Source organism: Pungitius pungitius, chromosome 14, assembly GCF_949316345.1.
Source record: "Pungitius pungitius chromosome 14, fPunPun2.1, whole genome shotgun sequence".
Taxonomy (NCBI): domain Eukaryota; kingdom Metazoa; phylum Chordata; class Actinopteri; order Perciformes; family Gasterosteidae; genus Pungitius; species Pungitius pungitius.
The window spans coordinates 11,788,885-11,811,274 of record NC_084913.1 but is presented as its reverse complement, the minus strand read 5'-3'; the positions used below and the strand labels follow the sequence as shown (position 1 = coordinate 11,811,274).

The following is a 22,390-nucleotide window of genomic DNA, read 5'->3' as shown; positions in this document are numbered from 1 at the left end:
CGCTGGAACCTGAGAAGCGCTCCGGATCAAGAGAACGTTTTCTGCAGGTCCATGACAGTGAAATCTGCCCCACCCCAATTCATGTAGAGCTCTTGTTATTAATTGGTACTTACCATAGAGTTTTCATTGTTCTATACAATAACCGTCCCTCTGGTCAGAGATGCCTTTGTGTGCGTTGGAGAAAGGCCCGGCTGTGACGGCGGCCCACACACTGCTCAGAGCGACGGACAACACGGCCCGCTCTTATTCTCAATCCTCTCTTTGCCGGCTTTGGCTTTCCTCAGCAGAATTGTGTCCAGTCCCAGTCGCCACAAGACATTCCTCTGTTGAGCCGGGCCGTGGGCGAAAGGACACCATCGAATGCTAAGAACGGGCTCTTTAACAATAAGAATCTCGCAGAAGACCACGTCAGCCGCTAACTGATCACACATCACACACTCAAATGTGTTTGAATATGACGTCTCTCTGAAGGCTCTGAAGACACCGTGCTAGATGCTGCGTTTGTGTCGTATGGCATTTTTACAGCAATGTTGGGACGGGATGATTTAATTTCCCACATTTCCTGTGGTCTCACTACATTTAGACACTCGTTTTCAAGTGAGGGGTTGCTTTTTCCCCCCTCTCTTATCTAAGCGTTTTGTGTATTTTTAACACATTAATGAGTTGATGTTTTCTTGCCAGCACTGGCTTTTCTCATAGTTTGTCATTTTAAAATATCTTTCAGCATGCTTCTCTTTTTTTTTTGGGACCAGGAAGAGGGACGCCGCGGTCCCCCGTGAGACTAAAGACAATCTGAGCTCGTGGCGGGGGGGGGTTGAGATGTGGGGAACGTTCAGCTGTTGCTTTTCCAGTGCGGACCTAACCCAACTCACCCAGAGCCCCTCAGGGCATCAGGTCCACGCATCACTGAGCGTTTACACCCAACACTAGTGAGGCTCTCCGCCCGAAATGCCGCTGTCATGTGATGTTGGGGCGTGCAGATGCCGTCGCGTTCTTGATGCTGGACGCTTCCCACGAGAAAAATGAACATGGTTTGTGATGCTCCGTTTTTAAGGTGTATTGTTTGTTCCAGTAAGAAGGCTCTGTAGAGAGAGGGGGGAAGGGTTCTGCCAGCTGAGAAGAAGTCACATTTGGAAGAGAAATGTAATCCTTAATGGGAGCCAGCTGTCTTAAGGCGTCCTTTGTTTTAGGGCTATACATTTAGCTAATAAAAAGCCTCCCCGCCCCCTGGCTTTATAATAACACAAACCGCTCTGCTTGTTTATTGCGTCTGACAGTAAGACGCACGGTGAAGGGAAAAGGCAGCGGAGGATTGAGACGGGGATAGGCAAGAGAATCCGATTAGGCTCCAGGAGAGAGCGCAAATGTGTATTCCTCGGGTGGAGGAGGAGGGGAAAGGGGATCTGCTGTGCCCCCCCCCCCCCAAACGCACAGCTGCCTCGCAAAGTAATTTTTCACAGTTAAATCTCAGCGCAAAGACGTCACTGCTGAGGATTTATTGCCCAAAGGAGTCTGCTAGATGGGGGGTTTCCCCCCCCTCCCCCCTCCTCCCTCTGCGATTGAGGGAGAGATGTGAATATGCTCTCACAGTGTTTCTAGGTCTGTGTGTCAATGGTACGTCGGACTGGTGAGATAAAGAGCCGCTCTGTGCATGAGGAGAATCCTGCAGACACGCATTCGCGCCCCCCCCCCCCCCCCCCCCCCCCCAACACAGCCCAGTGGGCCGGTTTGAACACAAACAGGAAGCCGAATAGAATGTATGAGGAGAAATGTATACCAGGTCTCCACCGCGTGGTCACAGGAAAAGCAACAAGAGTGGACTCTTCAATTAAGAGTTTTGTTCTTAAAACATGCCGCTGTATCCATTATCATCCTGATCACTTTATTAGGAATGGGGTCATGTTTTATCTCCCATATTTGTTTACAACATCTTCACCAAATTTCAGAAGAAGTTGTCTTTTATAAATCACATGTTTGATCCACTGTCCAGCCACCCCCACCCCCCCGGTTTGATACTATGGGTGTGGTCCCTCAAATCACACACTCCGAATACTAGTACTACTGCCCCACTTTAACCCCTCTGTGGGACCAGCGTTGTGATTTGGCCCCTTTAACCACTAATGGGGGAGGAGCAGCACACCCTCAAACTCTCTCCAGACACAGTGTTGTGTATTTCTCAATAAAGCCCAGCCCCTCCTCGGGTGGCAAAAAGGGCGAATACTCATACATTGACTTCTGCTTTTTCTCTTTCCCGATGTTTCTCTTATTTCCCCCTCCGTCCTGCGTGCCCATGTGAAGGGGGTCCTGAGTAATGAAGAGCAGCTTCTCTGTTTGGTCTGCGCCCCACACCCCCCCCCATCCTAATTTGACCTACAAATTCGGTCACAAACGAGAGCATTGTTGAACCCCTCCGCTTCCTCTGTGTCTCGTCCTCCGGCACATGATCCCGTCTCCCCCGTCTGTGTCATCGGCGCCACACCCTCCTCCCCGTTTCTCCTCTGATTCTTTAACCCGGAAAGTCAGGAGAAAGTTTACCAGTTTGTTTCCCCGGGTCCAAACGGCCCAGCTGTTTGTGTGACCCGCTTGGGGAGCGTGGGACGGGCTTCTTCTGCAGCTGTCCAGCGAGGAGAAGGATGGGACACCTTCTTCCGGGAGTTGAAAAGTTTTAGTTTAGTTTTGGATAACGTATCGGGGAGAAGGTTGCGTCTCCCTTTGCACTTGTTTCTTTAGTGCAGTCCCGAGTCTGTGTTTTCTGCAAGGTACAATCTCAGTCAGCCAAGCAGCTGAAGCCTTTACATGTGGAGAAGTGCTTCGCTGTAACTGTGCCTGGCCTCTTGCCATCGCCCCTGACGACGTGTTCCACACACAAATGCTCCTCCAGGGTTTAGAGGCGGCCACATAAAACCAGGCCAGCAATCGGTATTTTCCAGCCAGTGATTACAGCACTTGTATCGCTAAAGAGCCGTTACACCATTATTTACAGGGTTTTTTTTCCTGCTGTCCTCTCTTTTTCAACGTTCCTCACCCACGTTGTTGCCTTTCTCTCCTTTCACCAGATCAAGAATTAAGCTGCCACTTTGGGGGGTAAAAATGTGTTTCACATTTGTATTACCCTGCGGATCTCTGGCATGAGACCCAGCTGAAGACCTCATTTTCCTCAGAGGTCTGGTCCAACTTGGTTACTTTCCTTTTGAAATCTGTCATTGGACTATGTGATCTTATGAAATACTTATGATCTTATGATTACGTAATCTCTTTTAAGTAACTGCTGTACTTAAAAGGCTCTGCGATGTATAACGTGTGGCAGAATACGTTTGTACTGGTTCAACACTGACCTGCTGGTTCTTTATCTCTATATCTGACAATTAATGGGTGATAGTGGTGTGCTGTGTTTGCAGATATTGTCTAGCCAAATATCTCTGTTAATACATCCTCGTATTAACATCTTCCTGGATTATAATCTATTCAATTATAATGAGAAAAACTCCTATCTTATAGCAGCAGCAGCAGCCTTTGACGTTTTTCTCTTTGATTATTTGGTTCATGTTGGCGAGAGGCCAAAGGTCATGTTTGAATCCTAACCTGCACCTCCTGCTGTACACACACAGCAGTGTACTCCATGCCGTGCATATTAGCCAACGTCTCCTGAATCCGCCCCCTTCGCCACCCATCCCTTCCAACACTAAAGCCTTTTTTCTTCTTCTTTCCTTTCTCTCCGTTTTGACCGGACGAGTTTGAACTCAATAACATGTACAAGAATGAAATCTATATTCTGCTCTTCCTTTTTCATTGTTAAATTGTTTGTTCGGTTGGGAAGCCAACTCCGACGCTTTAGTCTTTGTTGTGGAATCTGTTTCCTCTAAAGGGCTTCAGCAGGGAGACACACACACACACACACACACAGGCACACACGTGCAGCGGCGTGCTGATGAGGACGCCTTCCTGTTGTAACGTTGTGTTTTGTCCGTCCCCGGTGTGTTTTGAGGCGACCTCACCAGCCTCTGGCCCAGTCTCTTTATCACCAGGCGGGTTTTCTGCTGCTTTCATTTGATCCTGGAGTACATTTCCATTCCCACAATGCAATCTGCCTCCCACCTCAGCTGCTTTGTTCGTCTAAAAATACCTCCCCACTGCAGGCAAACCGTGCAAGTGGGTTGTGGCAGAAGGCCTTCATGTCCTAGGCACACGACTGCAAACTGGTGATATGTTTAGGTTTTAACGTGGTGACGAACAACAAGACTGTTTTGATGTTGCTCAAAACGATCGTACAAATTCACTAGCAGTTTATGTACCCTTTTGCTTCCTATTGTTTTGATCTGCATTTTTCCGATTTTTGATAAAAACCAAAACGGCAGTAACCAGAAAAGAAAAGGGACAAAAGAGGTTCAAGTTCAGAGTCGAAGTGAAGTTCCTGCTCTTTGTGCGAAGCCCGCAGGGACCCTCAGCCTTGTCCTAGCCCCCAAAGAGTGAATTTAAGAGGGTCTATTTGAACAAGCGCTGTATTGATTCTCTGTCTTTGAGGGGGGACAGGTTGTCGGCCTGTTTTTGAATAGTAGGGTGAGCACAAGGCGGGGGCGGCGCTGCTTTTTGTCCTCACGTTTAAGCCTCCATTCAGCCGAGGGGCAGGGGGCGGCTCTCGGTGGGCTGCACCCCGGGGGGCTGCACGCTTTGTCACATCACTATTTATGAGGTCAAAGTTACGTCACGGTTTATATGTTCTTTTTACCCGGGAAAATTGTGGGCTCAGCTCAGTTGTCTAAATGACCGGTTCACTCTGCCCAGGCTTATGCACAGTGTAGTGATGACATTTTGGTCACAAAGGCTTATTTTTCAGCTGGGGAAATAACGGACTTGTTACGTCAGTTGTCAAAAAAACAGTTTTCATTGGGATTTTATTACTTTTCATTGTCAGCAATAAAGGACCAAAGCATTCTGTTTGTTTGATAAAGTAAGCTATCTGAATAAGGCTCTGGGGAATTGTGCAATAGTGCATATTTACTACTTTCTTTTTGGACAAAACAATTAATCGATACAACCTTAAAGTATAAAAAAAAAAAAGTATCCGGTTATTTTCAGTTCCAGTTTAGCTCCAACACGGACTCTTCTCGTTTTGAAGTGGATTCCTACGTAGGAGGAACGGCTGGTTTATAAGGTCACAGCTGTTGTGGCAGCACTTTCAGCCGCTCCACGTGGCGGTTGTCTGCACACGGTGGGCTTGGATACGCAGTAATAGTTTAAAGTGAGAACGCGTGTTTGATGTGCTGCCGCTAACCGCTTTGTTCTGTATTGATTCATCTGTACAGCTCTTTTGGTAAATAGCTTAGTGTGTTCATTGTCAGGAGGCTTAAAATACATTACATTTAAAATGGTTGCAGATTTCTTTGTTGCTTCTGCGTCTTATGAGTTAATTACCTGCAATCATATTTCTTCACTTGGCGTGTGAAGCTGTAATGGGAAGTTTTGACGGACCAGACAGCCAATGGATTGAGCGTAAAAGTAATTTCATATTAATGAATATTTCAAACAATCATTAGTCAACAGTGTAAACTCAAGTCTCGGGTGTTGGTTTCCTCCCTGCTTTAAGCTCTATGCTTTATCGCTGGTGATGCGATAAGACGTCAGTGTATTTTTCTTTACTCAGAAAAAATCTCAAGGCGGATGTATATTAACACCCTCCTAAGAACAACCACATGACTATTGAGTCTTTTTCGGATGGCGGTGGGGTGGGGCGGGGTAGTGGACCCCTCACTGATTCCCGAGGTGTGTTATGGTTCTGTGGGAAATGTGCTGTGTCTCAGGTCTGATGTAGAGCTTTTGGATTTCCTGAGGTGCCACACATCCCTGTGAGCTCTTCTGATGAAACTCCATCTTGTTTATTTGGTATTGAACAACGTATCACCGCTGTAGGTCTAACCAGTAACACATGTATGTACGTCTGTAACAATTCCTATATCAGGCCGATTACTAAAAATGATAATATATATAAGGCCACTAAATTGTAATAACCTGCCCAGACACTATCAATAAAATCTCTATCGAACTATAGCACATTTACATTGAAGTGGAAACTGAAATGTCAATTTGCAGATCGTCTGCAAAAAGTTCTCTTTTTGAAAATGTAAGTAATAACAGATGGGTTTCTTTCTGAATTTTCTCATAATGCTCCTTAATTTCCATTAGATTCCTTGATTACTTGATAAAATGATCAATGGCTTATGACCTAAAAACACCTGCTCATCCTTCACAATGTGTCCGTTGCAGCCAGGTGTTTAATCAATGCTAAGTTCTTATCACTAGACGCTTGACTGGCGACCATATGGAGATAAGTCTCTGCAGATTATGCTTGTGTGAAGATACCAAGGGGAAAATAACAAGTTCGCTTTATACTTTTACACAGAAACTAACCTGCTGCTTGGATTTTTGTCGAGCTCCGAAAGAGAATTGTGTCCTTATTCCTATCCTGGCACCAGTGGAAGAGGTTTCTAGACATGGCACACTGGTGCCAAATATAGAGCAGGAACGATTAGTCAACATCAGCCAAAAAGTGTTCCTCAAATTGATTTTTCGAACCAGTTTACTGAACTCAAAATTGCCGTTGAGGTAGGCATTTAGCAGCAGGACACTCGTGTTAGATTCCATCAGTGCCAATAATCTCCAGACCCAGGAATACAGTCAGACAAGGAAAACAAAAGGCCTCTGTTGATTGTTTTTAGTGGGACTGATCCCGCCCCTCGCCACCCAACGTTTATTTTCCTGACCCAGTCACTCCCCAAAGTCTTTTTTTTTTTTTTCTCCCTCGCATTTGATTCTCTCACACACGCATTCTGCAGAGTTGTTGGTTACCCAGACGAGCAACGAGCTCCCTGCTCCTTACCCAAGCACCTCAGCAGGAAGCAGCGCTGCCTCCTGGTCCTTTCTAATTGAAAAGGCTTCTCTCTTTCACATGGTTATTTGATGTCCCCAATCAAAGCTTTTCTAATTATTCGAGCCATTTTTTGACTCCACCCAGTTATTAATGGGTCTCTCTACATCAGTGTTTTTGGTGTATGTTTGATCCAGGGGGTGTGTTTGTTAATGCTTCCTCAGGTGTTCCAGGACCTGGGCGTGTCGGTGCTGTCCGGCGCCTCCGAGGGCTACAACGTGTGTCTGTTTGCGTACGGACAAACAGGATCCGGGAAGACGTACACCATGATGGGGACGCCGGTGAGGGGGACACTGAAATCACTGCATGGCATTGTGCGCTTAATCCCCGGGCACGTGTAACAATGTTTTTCCTTCTGTGTGATGTCAGGACTCCGTCGGCTTGACCCCTCGGATTTGTCAGGTACGTCTGGGGATTGTACGACTCGATGTGGAGAACCCACCCATGAGGCGGGAGCTTGAGCGTCCGTTGCTGTAGTGCGAAGTCATTTGCAAACCTCCTCTCCTTGCAGGGTCTCTTCAGGTCTGAGGACACTGTTCCTGATGAGCAAAACTCAAGCAGAGTGGAGATCAGGTATTGTGTTTAGAAATGCCCGATTCTGGGTTTCTCCTTTTTTGTAGTACGACTCGGTTCAATAGCAGTGTGTTGTCCCTCTGGCCCTGCAGCTTCCTGGAGATCTATAACGAGCGTGTGCGAGACCTGCTCCGAGGAGGAGAGCCGAAGAAGAGGGCCGCCCTGAGGGTTCGAGAGCACCCGGAGAAAGGGCCCTATGTCCAAGGTCAGTGCTCAGCTACCTTCCTGCATCTCGGTCAGGTGGTAGGTATCATTCCAATTTAATAATCAAACGTGGCCCCAGAGTTCAAGTTGTAATTAGACGAAATGATGAGCTCAAAAAACACCAGCTCATTTCCGCTTTTTGTCTTTTTCTGTCCGTCTCTCTTATTAATCATTAACCACAGGTCAACTGGGTTCAAATGCTCATTTCCCTTCGAAGATAATTCCCATCTTAAAATAAGATCATATCTGTGCACTGTCCGCTCTGTGTCTGTATCTCACACGTTCAGGGTCACCTGCATATTTTAAATGAATGGTCTTAATAACCATTGTGTGTCTTCCGATGCACCGATTGTCCAACGAGCGCTGTTTAAAACGTAAGCAAACAATCAAATTTACGTAGTCGAAGAATCGGCTCAAAGCACTTTTACACACGACCACACAACGGGGTGCTTGGCTTTTTGTCGAGCTCTAAAAGACAACTGTCTATATTCCTCCCCTGGCACCAGTGGAAGTGGGTTCTAGACATGGCACACTGGTGCCAAATATAGATGGCAATGTGATGACTCTCATACACCTCATGTAGTCAAATGATGGACTTTGATGTGCAACATGTTCCGCACTGCATTTAAAGTAGAGCTCATGTATTGTTATGTAAGTTTAGTTCATAAGACGCCATGGTACATGGTCGGGGAGTGAATTTAGTTCTCTTGGTAAAGATTTTGCAGTACAGTCTGTGGTCTTGGCTCCAAAACAAGACTCTTTTAGCTTGTCCTACTTTCTCTCTCTCTCTCTCTCCCTTTTCTCCCCTCAGTCTCCTCTCCCTCAGCCCCCTTTGCTCTTTCCTTCTCTCCCTCTCATCCGGCTGCGTCAGTGTGATTTAAAGCCCCACATCCACTCATTGTCAGTATCTGGAGAAGTCCCAGTGGACCAGAGGAAGTGAAGTCATTTCCTCTAAGGTTCCAAGGAGAACACTGCAGCTCTCCCAAAGAGCGCTTCAAATGCTTCCAGCTTTTACTTCTGTCCATCAAACAGTGTGTCACTGTCTTATTCTTTTTGAATGATATAAATGTTAAATGTTCTTGTTAGAACGAGGAATGACCAACCACATGGTGCAGCACCTCCCCGCCAATCTGTGTGTGCCTGCGTTAATCAGCTTCTTAAAATAGTCTAATCACACCTCCAAGCCGAGCATTGTTGCACTTTTTATTTAAACAATCATTCCATCAGGAGCAAACGTTGATGAGACATGTTGTCACGTTTATTTTTTTTGTCCTTCTTAATATATGTATATATCTTAAAATATATATATATATATATATTTGCCTCACGGTCTTTTCCATGTGTGCTTTGGTGTTAACAGTTTAAGGGCATTTTCAGTTTACATTTCACAGATCCATCTCGCTGCACATCACATGCACAAAAAGTGGCAGATAGCCAATGTTTTATTTATAGTGTGACCATATCCCTCTTTCAACCATACAAAAGCCTTAAAATCACATATTTTCAAGAACAGTCTGTAGAATTTCATCTTTCAAATTTCCAACTGTTGTATCTTGTGCATCTTGATACTTAACCATGTAAATGCACTAGTTTTACAGTTTTCATCACAAATTTCACACAAACGTCTCCTCAGTAAATTCACAGATTTTGAGGTTGATATAAAACATGACCACTATTGGTTTATGTGCTTCAGACTTGTCCCAGCACGTGGTCTCAGACTGCAAGCAGGCCATGGACCTTTTGGAGCAAGGCATCGCCAACCGAATCACCGCAGCAACTCACAACCACGATGCCAGCAGCAGATCGCACGCCATCTTCACCATCCAGTACACACAGGTCAGCATCTCTCCCGGCCCTCGAACCGGCCAATCGGTCGCTCTGCTAATGGTCCCCTTTCTCGTGTTTGCCAACTATTGGTCCTTTGCAGTTTTTTTATTGTCAGCATCTGTTTTCAGGCGCATCGTGTGTCAGTACTTGCAGTCTCCGTCTGATTTACTCTTTTCTTTTCTCCAAAGGCACACCTAGAAAATAACCTTCCCTCCGAAACTGTCAGCAAGATTAACCTGGTAGACTTGGCTGGGAGGTGAAACCGATATTTACTTCTGTTGTGTGTGTTTGTGAGTCAGTCATTGACTAAACTGCCCCCTAGTGGATTTCAAATAATGTTCAATTCCACACTTTTTAATTTGTTTTATTTGATAGTCTGTGTTTTTAATCAATGCGAGTGACATGAACCTCACGTTGTGTCTGACAGCGAGCGAGCCGACCCGCACTACTGCAGGGACAGACTGACGGAGGGCTCTAACATCAACAAGTCGCTCGTCACTTTGGGCATCGTCATATCCGCTCTTGGTAAACTGAGACGGCAGCAATGACATCTAGCGTGGACTGCCACACTTTCTCTGAACATTCCTGTCTCTTCATAAACACGCTTCATAAGTCCATCAACCTGTGCACTGGCCTCCACAGCACAGAACTCCCAGATGTCCAGCAGCTGTCAGAGCATCAACAGCATGGCCTCTGAGGGGGACGGCAGCACGGTGGGAAGCCACAGCAGCTCCCTGTCTGGAGGAGGAGGAGGAGGAGGAGGAGGAGGGGGGAGGAGGCACTGCTTCATCCCCTACAGAGACTCTGTGCTGACCTGGCTGCTGAAAGACAGCCTTGGGGGCAACTCGAAGACCATCATGATCGCAAGTAAGTGAAGCAGATGTCAGCATTGTGAAAGGTGTATTTCTGGGATTTCGGCCGGTTTTGCCTTCATTAGCTGCATAGATTGCATGTGTTCATCTTTTAAGCTTTAACCAAACCCTTGCCTGTAGGGTTTAATATCAATATCAAGCCCTACAGGCAAGCATGGGGAAAAAAGGGAAAAAACAAAATGTCGTTCTATTTTTAATGTGAACCAACTCTTCATTCTCTGTTATAAATGTCCGCAAGGTTTTTTCCATGTTTTTGTATGTAATCTAATACCTGGCTGGCTTGGGGAAGTAGTTTCATGTAATGTAAAACCACTGGGACGGCCTTTTAACTCTCTCATGATTTTCTCTGTGTGTCTGTTTGTGTCGCAGCCGTCTCACCCTCCTCCAGCAGCTACAACGAGACCCTCAGCACCCTGCGCTATGCCGGCCATGCCAAAAATATCATCAACAAGCCTCGGGTCAATGAGGTCAGTGGTTGGTTGGAGACCGATGCAAAGACTTAACGTTTGATCCAATCGTTTTTAGTTGGCTTATGTGAACTTTCTGTTTGTGTGCAGGATGCCAGCGTTCGTCTGATCCGGGAACTGAGAGAGGAGATTGACAGGCTGAAGAGCATGCTGCTCAGCTTTGAAATGGTACGGGCGCCTTTTATCATCAGAGCCCCTACAGGGTTCCCTTCTGTGTGTCTTTGTGACATCATTAATCCCCCGGATGGTAAAGGTGGATTGACGGCGTTGTAACGCATGTCACGTTTTTGCTTTTGCTCAGTATGTTGACTGATTATTTTTCACCCTTTCGATTGACAGCAGCGTAATCTCAGTCCATCCCTGAGCGATGAGAGGGATGGAAATCTTTCTGATATTGTTCATCAGAACGAACTGAAGGTAACACGGCATTGACACACACACACACACACACACACACACACACGGCTCATACATAGTGTCACCGTAAAAAGAATCCAGGGGAGCATTATTGAGAAGGTGAGGATCTAGCTCCTCGCATAAAGCGATGACTACTATCTATGACATCTTTGACGTCGCCTACCTGTTGATCGACGCGTCATCCCAAATTTCTTTTTAAATTTTAGGCTCTTGTCAGGCAACATGGTATTAGAAACCGTATAAATATATGCAGATGTATTTGTAGATGTGCATGAAATGGACTTAAAGATCAGTTGGCCCAAAAAATGTTTCCCAATATATATTATTATTGTTATCTTCTATTTGTTGTTTTCTTCTGACTTGATGAAGATCTTTCTTTTTAGAAAAGCAATCTTCTCAGTGAGGGCTGTGGATGTAAATGCAAATGTAAATTTTGTACTGAGCTCCATAAACAGCAATCCACTCACCTCCACGCAGATTAATATCACAACAATCTGGACATATTTGTATAAATCTTGTCACTGTAGTTTTTCTTTTTTCAGACTTGTAACTTTAGAAACATACTAGGTTCCACAGTTAGAATTAGAAAATAATTGTTTTCAAGTTTGTAGTTGAAATCGCAGCAGTAATAAAATGTATGTCTCTCACCGCGTTTTTTGCATTTCCTTCATCGTCTTCATCCACCCCTCCTCCTCAGGTGGAGCAGCTGACGAAGGACTGGTCGGCGAGCTGGAGAGACAAGAAGGAGCTGCTGGAACAGTACGGCGTGGACGTCAACCGGGACCGGGCCGGGTTCCTCATCAACTCCCTCCGACCACACCTGGTGGCTCTCGATGGAGATGTTCTCAGCACCGGAGTCGTCTTCTATCACCTCAGGGTATGAATTTTGTCTGCATGAAGGGACATATTTTGTTTTTATTTTCTTTTTTTGTTCATCATCATAAATTATGTGCAGCGTGATTTTTGGAATACCCATTTGTTGAGTATTGATTGATTGATTATCATAAGTGCAGCACTCGATGCTGCTATGTAGAGTGTTGTGTTGCAGTGGCGGGTGTTGTTGTGTATGTGCTTTTACTGTCTTGTTCTTTGTGCATTTCTTTTTATTCCCAGTGACGCATCACTCTTTTGAACAACACATTGCAAACTTTTACATACTGACATTCTTTGCATTTGCTCTACTTTTCTTCAACTCTAAAGTTACTGATGCGTCATCTGTCCTGACTTAACCAATCTCCTTTTTTTCCACTAGACTCTCCCCCCCCCACCCCCCACTATTTCTCTTTGTTCTGCTAGAAAAACTCTTGAGAAAAGGTGCGTTTCTACTTTCTTTTCTTTTCTCTCTACCTGCCAACTGTCCTGTCGATCTCCCGTCTCCGTACGCGTTTGTCTTCTGCATTGCATAAAGCTCGGTTGGATGAGAGGCTCTTAGCTCTGCGGCTAGGACTCCGGGGAGCTTAGGCTGTCCTCATTCTGACAATGACAAGCATACCCTTAGGCCTGACAATTAGTGTTCCCTCCATGTGAAGAGCCGAGGCCACCTGGGAACACATGTGGTCTTGACGCCACATAAGAAAGCCTATAATCTTATTGGATAAGACTTCAAAGTAAACAAATTACGTTTTTACTGTCGGCTAAGTTGGTGATAAGAAGTGTCAATGGTTATCATAAGACCATTGTGTAAAATCATTATATAACATTATATCCACTTGCTTGTTTTTTTCCAGGACAACCAGCTTATATTCAGATTACATCATGTTTTTGTTTATGTAGATTTGAAATTGAACTGCCATGTTTACACAATGCCTTTTTTCTAACAGGAAGGACTTACCCACATAGGACCTCAGGATCCGTTTGAAAAACCACAAATAGGTATTATTTATTTATTGATCTCCATCTTTCCTCATCCAGCTGCTACTTTTTAAAACCACATAGGATTTTTTTTCTTGACTGTTTGAAACCTTCTAAGAGTGAAAATTCTCAAGGCATCTTACACCCTGAATTATTGCAGGGTAGAAAGACAGCAAACCGGCAGCTTTTTAGACAAAACACACATAAAACATGGCAGAATATATGCACAGTTTCACAATATGACATTCTACTGTATACCATAAAACGGAGTGTTGTACTGCACGTTGAATATATTTAGAAGACGAGTATATCTATGTGCGGCTGGGTTTCTTTCCTAGTTGTGCAGGGCGGTGCCAGCTGTGTGATTGAGAACCACGGAGGTGTGGTAACGCTCAGACCGCTGCCGGGCTGCGTCTGCTCGCTCAACGACCGGGAGGTCACTGAACCCTGCAGGCTGGCTCAAGGTCAGCGCCGGTCCTGAACCCACCAGTTGGTTCATATTGTCTGGTTCCCGCTGCGTTTTGTAGTCAAACCGAACAGGCTGTTTTGGAATATCTGATCTTATGTTTTGATGAGGTTTCAATCATGATTGATTTTGCGATTTATCCATTATTACTTGTTCTTGCATTGAAAAGTGAAAGAAACTGAGAACATCTTAATAATGTTTTTCTTTTTACAATTACACATTTCATTGTCGATGCACCACAATGGTGGCCTTTCCTGCCCAAAAACAACCACCTAGAGAGATAATGAATGTGTAGAGTGTAAATTTATTTATTGGGTATACTATAAAAAAAGGCCAGCGATTGTTGAACTATGCAAGTATATAAATCATATCTATTATTAACATTCAGTGAATAAACACAATTTGATTATTGATGTACACGTGCGCACAAACTTCAACGTTCTCCCCCAGGGTAAACGTATAGACACACACATAGTATACCTCCTGCGCTGAACCACATACTCATGAAGATGAAAGAGCTATTTCCTCTCTCCAGGGACAGTGATCACCTTGGGAGGAGTGCACAAGTTCCGCTTCAACCACCCAGCCGAGGCAGCCGTCCTCCGGGAACGCAGGCGGGTGGGTGCCGCGCACCTCGAGATAAAAATGATGATGCTGTTGTTCATGATGCCAGTGGGGATTATACTGTATTTATCACAGCAGATGCATGAGATGCTGTAATTTACATACTGTGAAGCTGGTGATCCACAATATTGTTTTTTACTTCATTTCTTTGCAATATATTTGGTCTGAGCACAGCTGTGATGTTTATTTTCTATATTTCTTGGAAATGTCAAATTTGGTCTCCTCTCTCTGTTCTCAGGCAAGTGAAGGTGGCATGACCTGCACCTACATTGACCTTTGCCCCATGACCTTGGACCACAGGTAAAACCAAAAACATATTCACAGAAAAATGAGGCAAAAAAGTACTAGCACAATATTTCAAATTGTTTTGTATACTTTGCTTTGTTTACTCTTGTATGTATTGAATACTTGAGAACTTTAGTATAAGGATTTTTAAATATAGTTGGATACATTTATCCGGCCTATAGTTGTCACCCTGAGTATACTTTGTACTGTGCACAGAGCTTATTCTGCCAACATGCTGCATACATATTTGATAATTAGGGCTATGTAATGTGTCATATTTATGCTGCAGAAATAGGTCAATGCTCCATGCGTCTTTAAGTTCAGTTGTTGGGATGCATCATGCGTTTCCAGTTGCCCCCACCTTCCTCAACCATCCCATTTAGCTGTTTACAGAACAGGCTCAGCCGTTGCTTGGTTACTACTGAGACGCTGAACTGAAAACCCACAACAGTTTAATTTACTTCACACCCGCCACCACCTAACTGCTAACTATTCTGGACATTAGATTGTGCCTCGGTGAGGTAAAGCAATTCTTATTTTACGCTCTGGTTTTTGGATTGCTTTTTTTCTTCTTCACAGTTGCCCTCTTTACCTTCCCTCTATGTGCCTGTGTTGTAGTGTCGAAGATGTGAAGCTCCCAGACCAGCTTGGTGCCGGTGCCTCCCCCACCGAGGAGCCCACTGCGAGGCAGCGCGTGGAGGAGCAGCAGCGCTACGTGGAGAGTTTGCGACATGAGATTCAGGCTGAACAAAGGAGGGCTGAGAGGGAGCTGGAGAGGGAGCAGGCCCACCTCCAACAGCAGCACAGTGAGAGTGTGTCCTCTGTCCTCTGTCCACCCACACACACAAGATTAGTGCTCATGATAACTGTCAACTGCCAAAATGTAAGATTGTTGTATAGAATATTGGATAAGCACCTCAGAATGATTTGAAATCCTCATCACTTCATTAGTCCGATATCCACACCTGATGATTTCCTTCTGTAAATATTCACCCAACAGTCAAGCAGTGGATTTTTCAGGAGAAACGGCGCCTGACAACCGTAGAGCAGAGAATCACCCAAGAGTCTGGAGTTCAGACGGACCTCATCCCCTCGATCCCGACCCCGGAGCGAGTGGCGAGTCCCGCGTGCGGTCTGGTGGTAGATCGAACATCCGTGGTGATACGGGCCAGGAAGAGGGCGGTGCAGGAGGAGCTACTGAAGCATCACGCCCTCTGCCGCTCCGAGAGCCGCATCCGTCGGAAAAAGTTGCACTACCAGCTGGAGAGGATTGCCCGCAAGCGGCGTCTGTTGGAAGCTAAGAGGGAGTTGCAGCGGCTGGAGAGGGCCCTGCCGCCGGGACCCGACAGCCCAGAGTCTCCCGATCTGGGCTCCCCCACAGCGCTCAGAGGACGATCGTTTGCTTCGCGTAGACACTCGTTCTCTGCGGATATTCTGTCTCGGCTTTACCCACATAACACCCCCATCTTTAGGTAAACACACGACGTTAAACCCGTAGACTTATTTCAGGGGTTAGTGAATGCCAAAATGCTTCAGTTCATGTTGGTTACACGGCTTAATATAAATATCTTGTCTTTTCCTTTGCCTCCCTACGCAGGCACTTCCTCAAGAGAAACAGATCCGCAGAACATTCCTCCACAGCCTCCATTGACGGCAGGAAGTGGGTTTCGGATGAGTGTCTTCCTCGAGAAAGAACCCAGAGTTGTTCCGATTCGCTCTCCTCAGGACAAAGTGAAGGCGGCCGTAGAAGAGTAAACTCCTCCGAAACCCTGCGACCAACCGCCAGAGAGGAGCTCCAAGCTCAGCCCCCCCGGGAGCGACCAGAGAGAAAACCTCTGCTGCCAAACCGAGAGCTGTCTTTCAAGAACAGATTGGATCAGAACTCAACGGGGTCTCTCAAGTCACCACTTGGAACTACTTTGCAGCCAGTCTGCAAAGAAAACACACAAGGACCCACAGCTTGCAAAACCAGTTCTCAGTTTGTCCCTCGGGGGAATGAGATGAATCAACCCCACGCAGGTGACAATGGACTGGAAACCATTCAGAAGACTTTCTCTTGTTCTCTTGGGCCCAGGTTAAAAACGGCCTTCTCCAATGTGTTCAGGAAATCCCCAACCATTGTTACTGGAAGACGAAACCCCAAACCTCTGGGGAAGATGGCAGGAAAATTTCCCTGGAGGCAAAGAAGAGATCGGATCCTTAAAGACACCAAGCTGAGCCGCAGCAAATATGTGGTTAAAGCGGCTGTCTCGTGTGAGGAGCTGGACCAAAGGACTGTGTCCGAGGACGTTAAACCCAAGCGCTGGCGTAGTACCGAGGCTCTGATGAGCCAGACCAGCACGTGGGTCGAACGACAGCAAGGGTTGATGGGATGGGAGGAAGAGCCAGAGGAGAAGGAGGAAGTAACATCGGACTGCGAGAGCCTTTTCTCTCTCGACTCGCTGTCCTCTGCTTATGTGACAGCCCTCGCGCAGCAGCTGAGACGCGAGGAAGCCGCTTCGAGCGGAGCAGAGAGCGAGGACAGCCAGATGTCTAAAGATTCCTTGGTTGTGGAGGGCAGCGGGAAACGCTCAACCGCGGTGACGGACAGCCCCCACAGGTCCCCCGCGCGGCACGATGGAACCTCAGCGATCGGTTTGGACTGGAACAGCTGCCAGAAACCTCAGGAGATCCCAGGCGAGGCCTACTGGAGCCAGCAAAGTTCCCCAAAATCAAGACAAAGCGGTGCCACAACAGAGCCTGCCAGCCACGGGTCTTTAGTAGCAGGTTCCACAGGTAGCGACACTGTTCCCATATCAATTGAGGGCTTTGGGAACATACAGGCCACTTCCACCATCAGCCCGCGGCGCTCCTTGAGCAGTAGCAGTGCGAAGGAGCCGGACAACGTGCTGGCCCTCACCGATGCCTGGTCCTCCTCCGCCGAGGCAGCAGGCAGTCCCAGCCTTCACAGGGATTCTCTCCCTTTCCAAATGTTCACCGGTGTAGAGAACAGCAGCAGCAGCAGCAGCAGTCTCAGTCCAAACAGTATGACCCTCTCGGACTGTCCGAGTGGACCCAGCTCAGCATCCACCAGCACTGAGGGTGTAAATGTAACCGTGCAAGATCACGGTTGGGAAATTGTATGGGGCACATCTGAAACATTAGGTTCTCAGATTCTAAGCCCACCAGAGGAAGCCCTGGAGCAGGTGGGATGTTGTGTGGAGCAAGCGCAGAATACAGGGAACGCCGCTATGGATCCTCCAGACTGCAGCATCAAAAGTCCAGGACTCGTTCTGACATTAGAACCTCAAAGCGCTTGTGTGTCCCCCAACGAGATCCTCTACGATAAACAAGTATCCCAAATGAACCTGCTTCAGGTGTTGACGGATGTGCCTGACATGGTGGCAGCTGACCCTGACTCCAAAACGTGTCGGTCAGGTTGTAAAACAGTCGCGCCTCTCTCTGATACTAGCCATGTTGGAGTATTAAAAAGTGTCCCTGTACGCGTCCTCAGACGGTTCTCTGAAGATGAAGGACTGAGCAGTCCAGATGGTGCAACAGAAAAGATGAAAAATATGAACCCATTTCAGCTTGGGAACGCCAAAAATTCATCTTCTACGCCGGACAAAATGTTGGATGAGGCTGAGACCAAAGGAGCTCTGACTGAGCACCATATTGCACTACAGCAGGAGCTTGTTAAATCCTCTTGTAAAAATTCCAGGAAGAGGAACAAAGGCCGGCAGGATGCTTTCATGGGTAGCCTGAAAATTCCAAAAAGGAGCAATGGCAGTGAGTTGCTAACTTCCTTCGCCGCACCAGTTGACGATCGGGAGGAAGATTTTCCCGATGACCATTACAGCAGCGACTCAAACGGGGAACAATCTGACGTGGAAGCTGACTGCTCCGGATTTGATTCGGTTCGTGCTGATGGCGGCCTCAGGCAAGACGGCGATCTCACGGGAAGGAAACCTGGAGAGATCTTTAATGACCCCGAGTACGGTGACCGAGGTCCTCGGGGTGGATCGTCTGCAGGAGAGAGCAAAGTAGATGAGCAGGGAGACAAAGCCATAGAGGAAGTGGCTGCAGATACAAAAGGGGGGGAATCACCACTCGATGATAAAGCCGGAAGACGTCAAGAAAGTATAAATCACATATGCAAGTCTGAGGCTATTTGTAGCGCCATTGACCTGAGAATCTCAGAAGTGGTCGAAGAGCACATGAGATTGTCATTGATTGGCAGCAAGGATGATAGGAAGAGCAGGACTCCAAGCAAGCGTGCCCCGTTGTCCCCTGCGAGTCATTTTGGCCCAAAAAGTGATGAAAATGGATGGAAAGAAGTCAAGCTGGGAGAGAAAGTGAGTGATCCGGTGAACAAAGGAAGAATCCCCGAAGGACGCCTTGCACTTGAAAGGATCAAGAGGGAAAACACAGTGGGCAACAGTAAACACCTGGCGCCAGATCTGCCAACTGAATCAAGCACTAGCCATGAGAGCGACAAGCTTAAATCTGCTGAAGTAACACAGAACATTGACCATGTGCACGATGACTCTGATGTGCTATCAAACAAGCCGGTAACCTCTCACTGTGTCCTCAATAACAACGTCCAATTAAACATGACCCTCAACAGCCGGAAAGAGACCGAGCACTCTACCGGCAACCCCGCTTTGCAGTCATCTAGCTGCTCCTCCACCAGGTACATTGATTCCAAAGGAAGCACTGCGGGGAAAGATGCTTTGTGCAGAGAAACAAATGATTCAGGTAGACAAAAAGTAACATCCCACCTTCATCTCATTGTCAACGATACACGCTGGAGTGAAGTGGACACAAAGAGCTCGTTGGATGACCCTGCTTTCACTCCTGAGCTTCCCCAAGTACACCGGGGAACACCTCCCCCTCTGGGTGGTGCAGAAGAAAACTGTGGCTGTAAGCAAGAAAGGGATGTCAGTACGGAGGCCACGTCGACCCGTCCGATCGAGCCCCACAGACGTCACAGCAGCCAGAACACACCTGCTGATGAGAGGGTCTCCACGAAAGGCCTCTCTGTTTCTACTGTCCGTGATGGAGATGGTGAACCAGACCACTCACGGGGAGGTGGACCCAGTGTCACGGCACACGAGGGGTTCAGTTACTTACCCACTCATTCAAGGGGCTTGACCTGTGTGGTGAATATGAATTACCACAATGAATGCCAACAAGGAGCAAATTCAGTGTGCACATTTGTTAAGGACGCTCCAATTGACAGCCAACAAGATTACTTAATGATAAATGACAAAGAGACTCCAAAGGTCTTCTCAGAGTCAAAACACGAAGCAAGTATTTCTGGTTCTGTGCAGCTGCAACGGCAAAAAGCGCAGGGTTGCTACGGATCTGTGATGTCCAAAGAGGTTCCTCTTAAGGCACCTGCACCAGCTGACCAACAGAATGGATCTCCTCTCGTGTGTAAATTGGCCAAGTCAAAGAGATTGAGAAAGAGTAAGATCCATCCCATGTCTTCCACTGAGTCCTCTCCTAAGTCCTCAGATGAGGACGAGGAGGATGACAAAACCCCCAGAGTGCATCACAGCCGGCCCTCATCGAAATGGGTAAAGGTCGCCGCTCAGAGCAAGGATGCGGATATGTGTGCTACAGAGTCAGAGAGGAAATCTAAAATGAAGACTTGCTCTGCTGGAACTCAGGCTAAAAGTGAGGTCAAAGCTAGCAGAGACAACACCCAAACCATAGACGCTCCACAAAGGACTCATTCAGAAGAAACCATCCTGTGTGCAAAGAAAGGTGGACCACATCGGGACTCGCCGATGCATTTCGCCTCCAGCGACATCAACCCGTTCGTCCACCAGTGGCAGGGCGATGACTCTAGCCAACACTGCCACAAGAACCCCGCGTACGGAAGCGCCGCCGACCTGTCCCGTAAGTCTCCGCTCTTGAACAGCGCCGAGAAACGCATGGCGAGATGCTGCAGTGTCGACAACGGTTTGAACGGGCAGGACTCTTTGCCCTTCTACTCCCACTTGAGCGCTTACGCCACCCACAAGGGGCTCTCCAGCACGCTCAGCAGCGTGGAGGACTACAAGGAGCAAAGCAGTAGAACGCCCCGTCAGCGAGCTGCCGGTCTGACGGCGGCAGGTAGCTCTTCGAGTAACGGGGCTCCCGACACTTTTGGTGACAACTCCTGGCGGATGCGTGAAATTAAGCCCGCACGCTCGTCCAAGAGGGGCGAGGCCCCCGCCCAGAGGAGGAGCACGTGCGAGTACGGCACTCAGACTGAACGCGGCCTTCGGCCGGCCAATGGCAGCAGCGTCTGCGGCGGCGCCCTGAAGAAGAGGGAGCGGCACAAAAGGAGCAACACGGAGGTACCCGCGGCACAGAAAAGCAAGATGGGAATTAATGAATGTCCGACGTGGGCCAGTATGGAAAGCATGTCGGCCCGCCTCTCAAAGCTGATCGACAGCACCTCGGACCTGCTGGGAGACGTGCAGGGAATGAGGACGGGCGAGGCCCTCAAGTCCAGTCCAAGGAGGACCACGAGTGTCAACATGTCCAATAGCAGCATCTCCCACGGCGCGCGGAGAGAGCGCTCCACCCAAACAGCCGTGGACGTGGGGGTCCAGACGGAGAGGCAAGCCGCTGCCGAAGGGTCCGTGGCCCACGAGGTCAATGTGATCGTCAAGGTGATCGGCTCTGAAGTCGTCGCAGAGTCCCGAGACTGTGCCGCAGAAATAAGGCCCGCCTCCCCATCAGAGGATAAGACGCCTCCTCTAGAGGCGGCGGGCGAATGTCGCCGACAGAGTCCGCCCGAGGCGCCGCGCCGCGAAGGCGTCACAATGTCGGAAGTCGCTCGCAGGTCATCGGTAAAAACCAACCATCGGGAGAATCCCAGTCCCTCATTGAGAAATGACCCGACGCATTCTTTAAAGAAACAAGTGGCGTACACCGACCGTGCGTCCTCTCCCATCCGCACTGTGGGAACAAGTTCAGGTACGAGGCGGAGAGGAAACCAAGCCGTCCTGAGTAAACCCCAGAACTCTGAGAGAGACGGCGGCGCTTTGTCCAGCCAACCATCGGCTTGCTGGTCTGCTTTGGAGTGTGAGCCAATGCCTCTACGCGATTCGGATGTCTCCTCTTGTGCATCAGAATCTGTCTCCCATGGGGTGGTGAGGCAGACCAGTCGCTCGGGCCCTAAAGGCCCTCCAAGCGCTCAATACACTGACCTGAGAAGTGTCGCCCACAGCAACTCCGAATGGCCGAGTTCTTCTCCGCAGCGGAGGACCTCTATGCAGAGCCACATCTCTCCCGTATTGAGACCAGATGATGTGCACGAACAGCAGACTAAGGCCACACGTGGAAAAACATTGGTTGGTTGCGTTGATCCTCACAATTCGTCCCCGGTCAGTCGCCCCGCCGTCCGACTCCAGGAGGACGCCGACGACGACGCGGCGTCGCTGGCGCCCAGCGAGTGCGACACGGACGTCCTGGTGACCTTCGAGCCCGTCACTGGCGTGTGCGTGCCTTCGCGCGGCCCACTCGCCCCGGAGGACCTGCCCATGCACAACAAGTTCACCAACTGGTCGGGCATCAGCCTTCAGCCGGCGAAACCTTCCGCCAAGCCGGGCCCGCTCCGCGAGGTGGAGAGCTGCGGCTCCAACGAGGGAACCGGCGAGCGCGGCGTCGGAAGGGCCCGAGAGATAGAGAGGCTGCGACAGGAGAGGGAGCAGGTGATGGCCACCCTCAGCCTCAACATGAACCCGGCGCCTCTGACCGTGCAGCTGACGGAGGCCAAGCTGCACTACGGCCTCGGCGAGACGGACACGCTGCTGAAGATGCTGTCCCCGCGGAGAGGAGAAGAGGCGGAGCCGCAGGCCTGCGCGCCTACCAAACGGCAGCTGTACGACGGGTGAGCACCAGA

The 22,390-nt window shown here is 48.2% G+C and overlaps 1 protein-coding gene across 1 annotated transcript in view; it reads left to right on the top strand.

The window, feature by feature from the left end:
- stard9 (StAR-related lipid transfer (START) domain containing 9) overlaps nucleotides 1-22,390 on the top strand; it is a 33,157-nt gene that overhangs the window by 4,734 nt on the left and 6,033 nt on the right. The window contains exons 4-22 of the mRNA XM_037486461.2: nucleotides 7,087-7,203; nucleotides 7,292-7,324; nucleotides 7,434-7,495; nucleotides 7,588-7,700; nucleotides 9,393-9,535; nucleotides 9,715-9,782; nucleotides 9,954-10,051; nucleotides 10,169-10,393; nucleotides 10,768-10,865; nucleotides 10,956-11,033; nucleotides 11,205-11,282; nucleotides 11,980-12,159; nucleotides 13,103-13,154; nucleotides 13,472-13,597; nucleotides 14,135-14,217; nucleotides 14,462-14,523; nucleotides 15,127-15,320; nucleotides 15,509-15,980; nucleotides 16,106-22,378. Coding sequence (XP_037342358.2) covers nucleotides 7,087-7,203; nucleotides 7,292-7,324; nucleotides 7,434-7,495; nucleotides 7,588-7,700; nucleotides 9,393-9,535; nucleotides 9,715-9,782; nucleotides 9,954-10,051; nucleotides 10,169-10,393; nucleotides 10,768-10,865; nucleotides 10,956-11,033; nucleotides 11,205-11,282; nucleotides 11,980-12,159; nucleotides 13,103-13,154; nucleotides 13,472-13,597; nucleotides 14,135-14,217; nucleotides 14,462-14,523; nucleotides 15,127-15,320; nucleotides 15,509-15,980; nucleotides 16,106-22,378 — 8,555 coding nt within the window. The remainder of the gene's footprint in view (nucleotides 1-7,086; nucleotides 7,204-7,291; nucleotides 7,325-7,433; nucleotides 7,496-7,587; nucleotides 7,701-9,392; nucleotides 9,536-9,714; nucleotides 9,783-9,953; nucleotides 10,052-10,168; nucleotides 10,394-10,767; nucleotides 10,866-10,955; nucleotides 11,034-11,204; nucleotides 11,283-11,979; nucleotides 12,160-13,102; nucleotides 13,155-13,471; nucleotides 13,598-14,134; nucleotides 14,218-14,461; nucleotides 14,524-15,126; nucleotides 15,321-15,508; nucleotides 15,981-16,105; nucleotides 22,379-22,390) is intronic.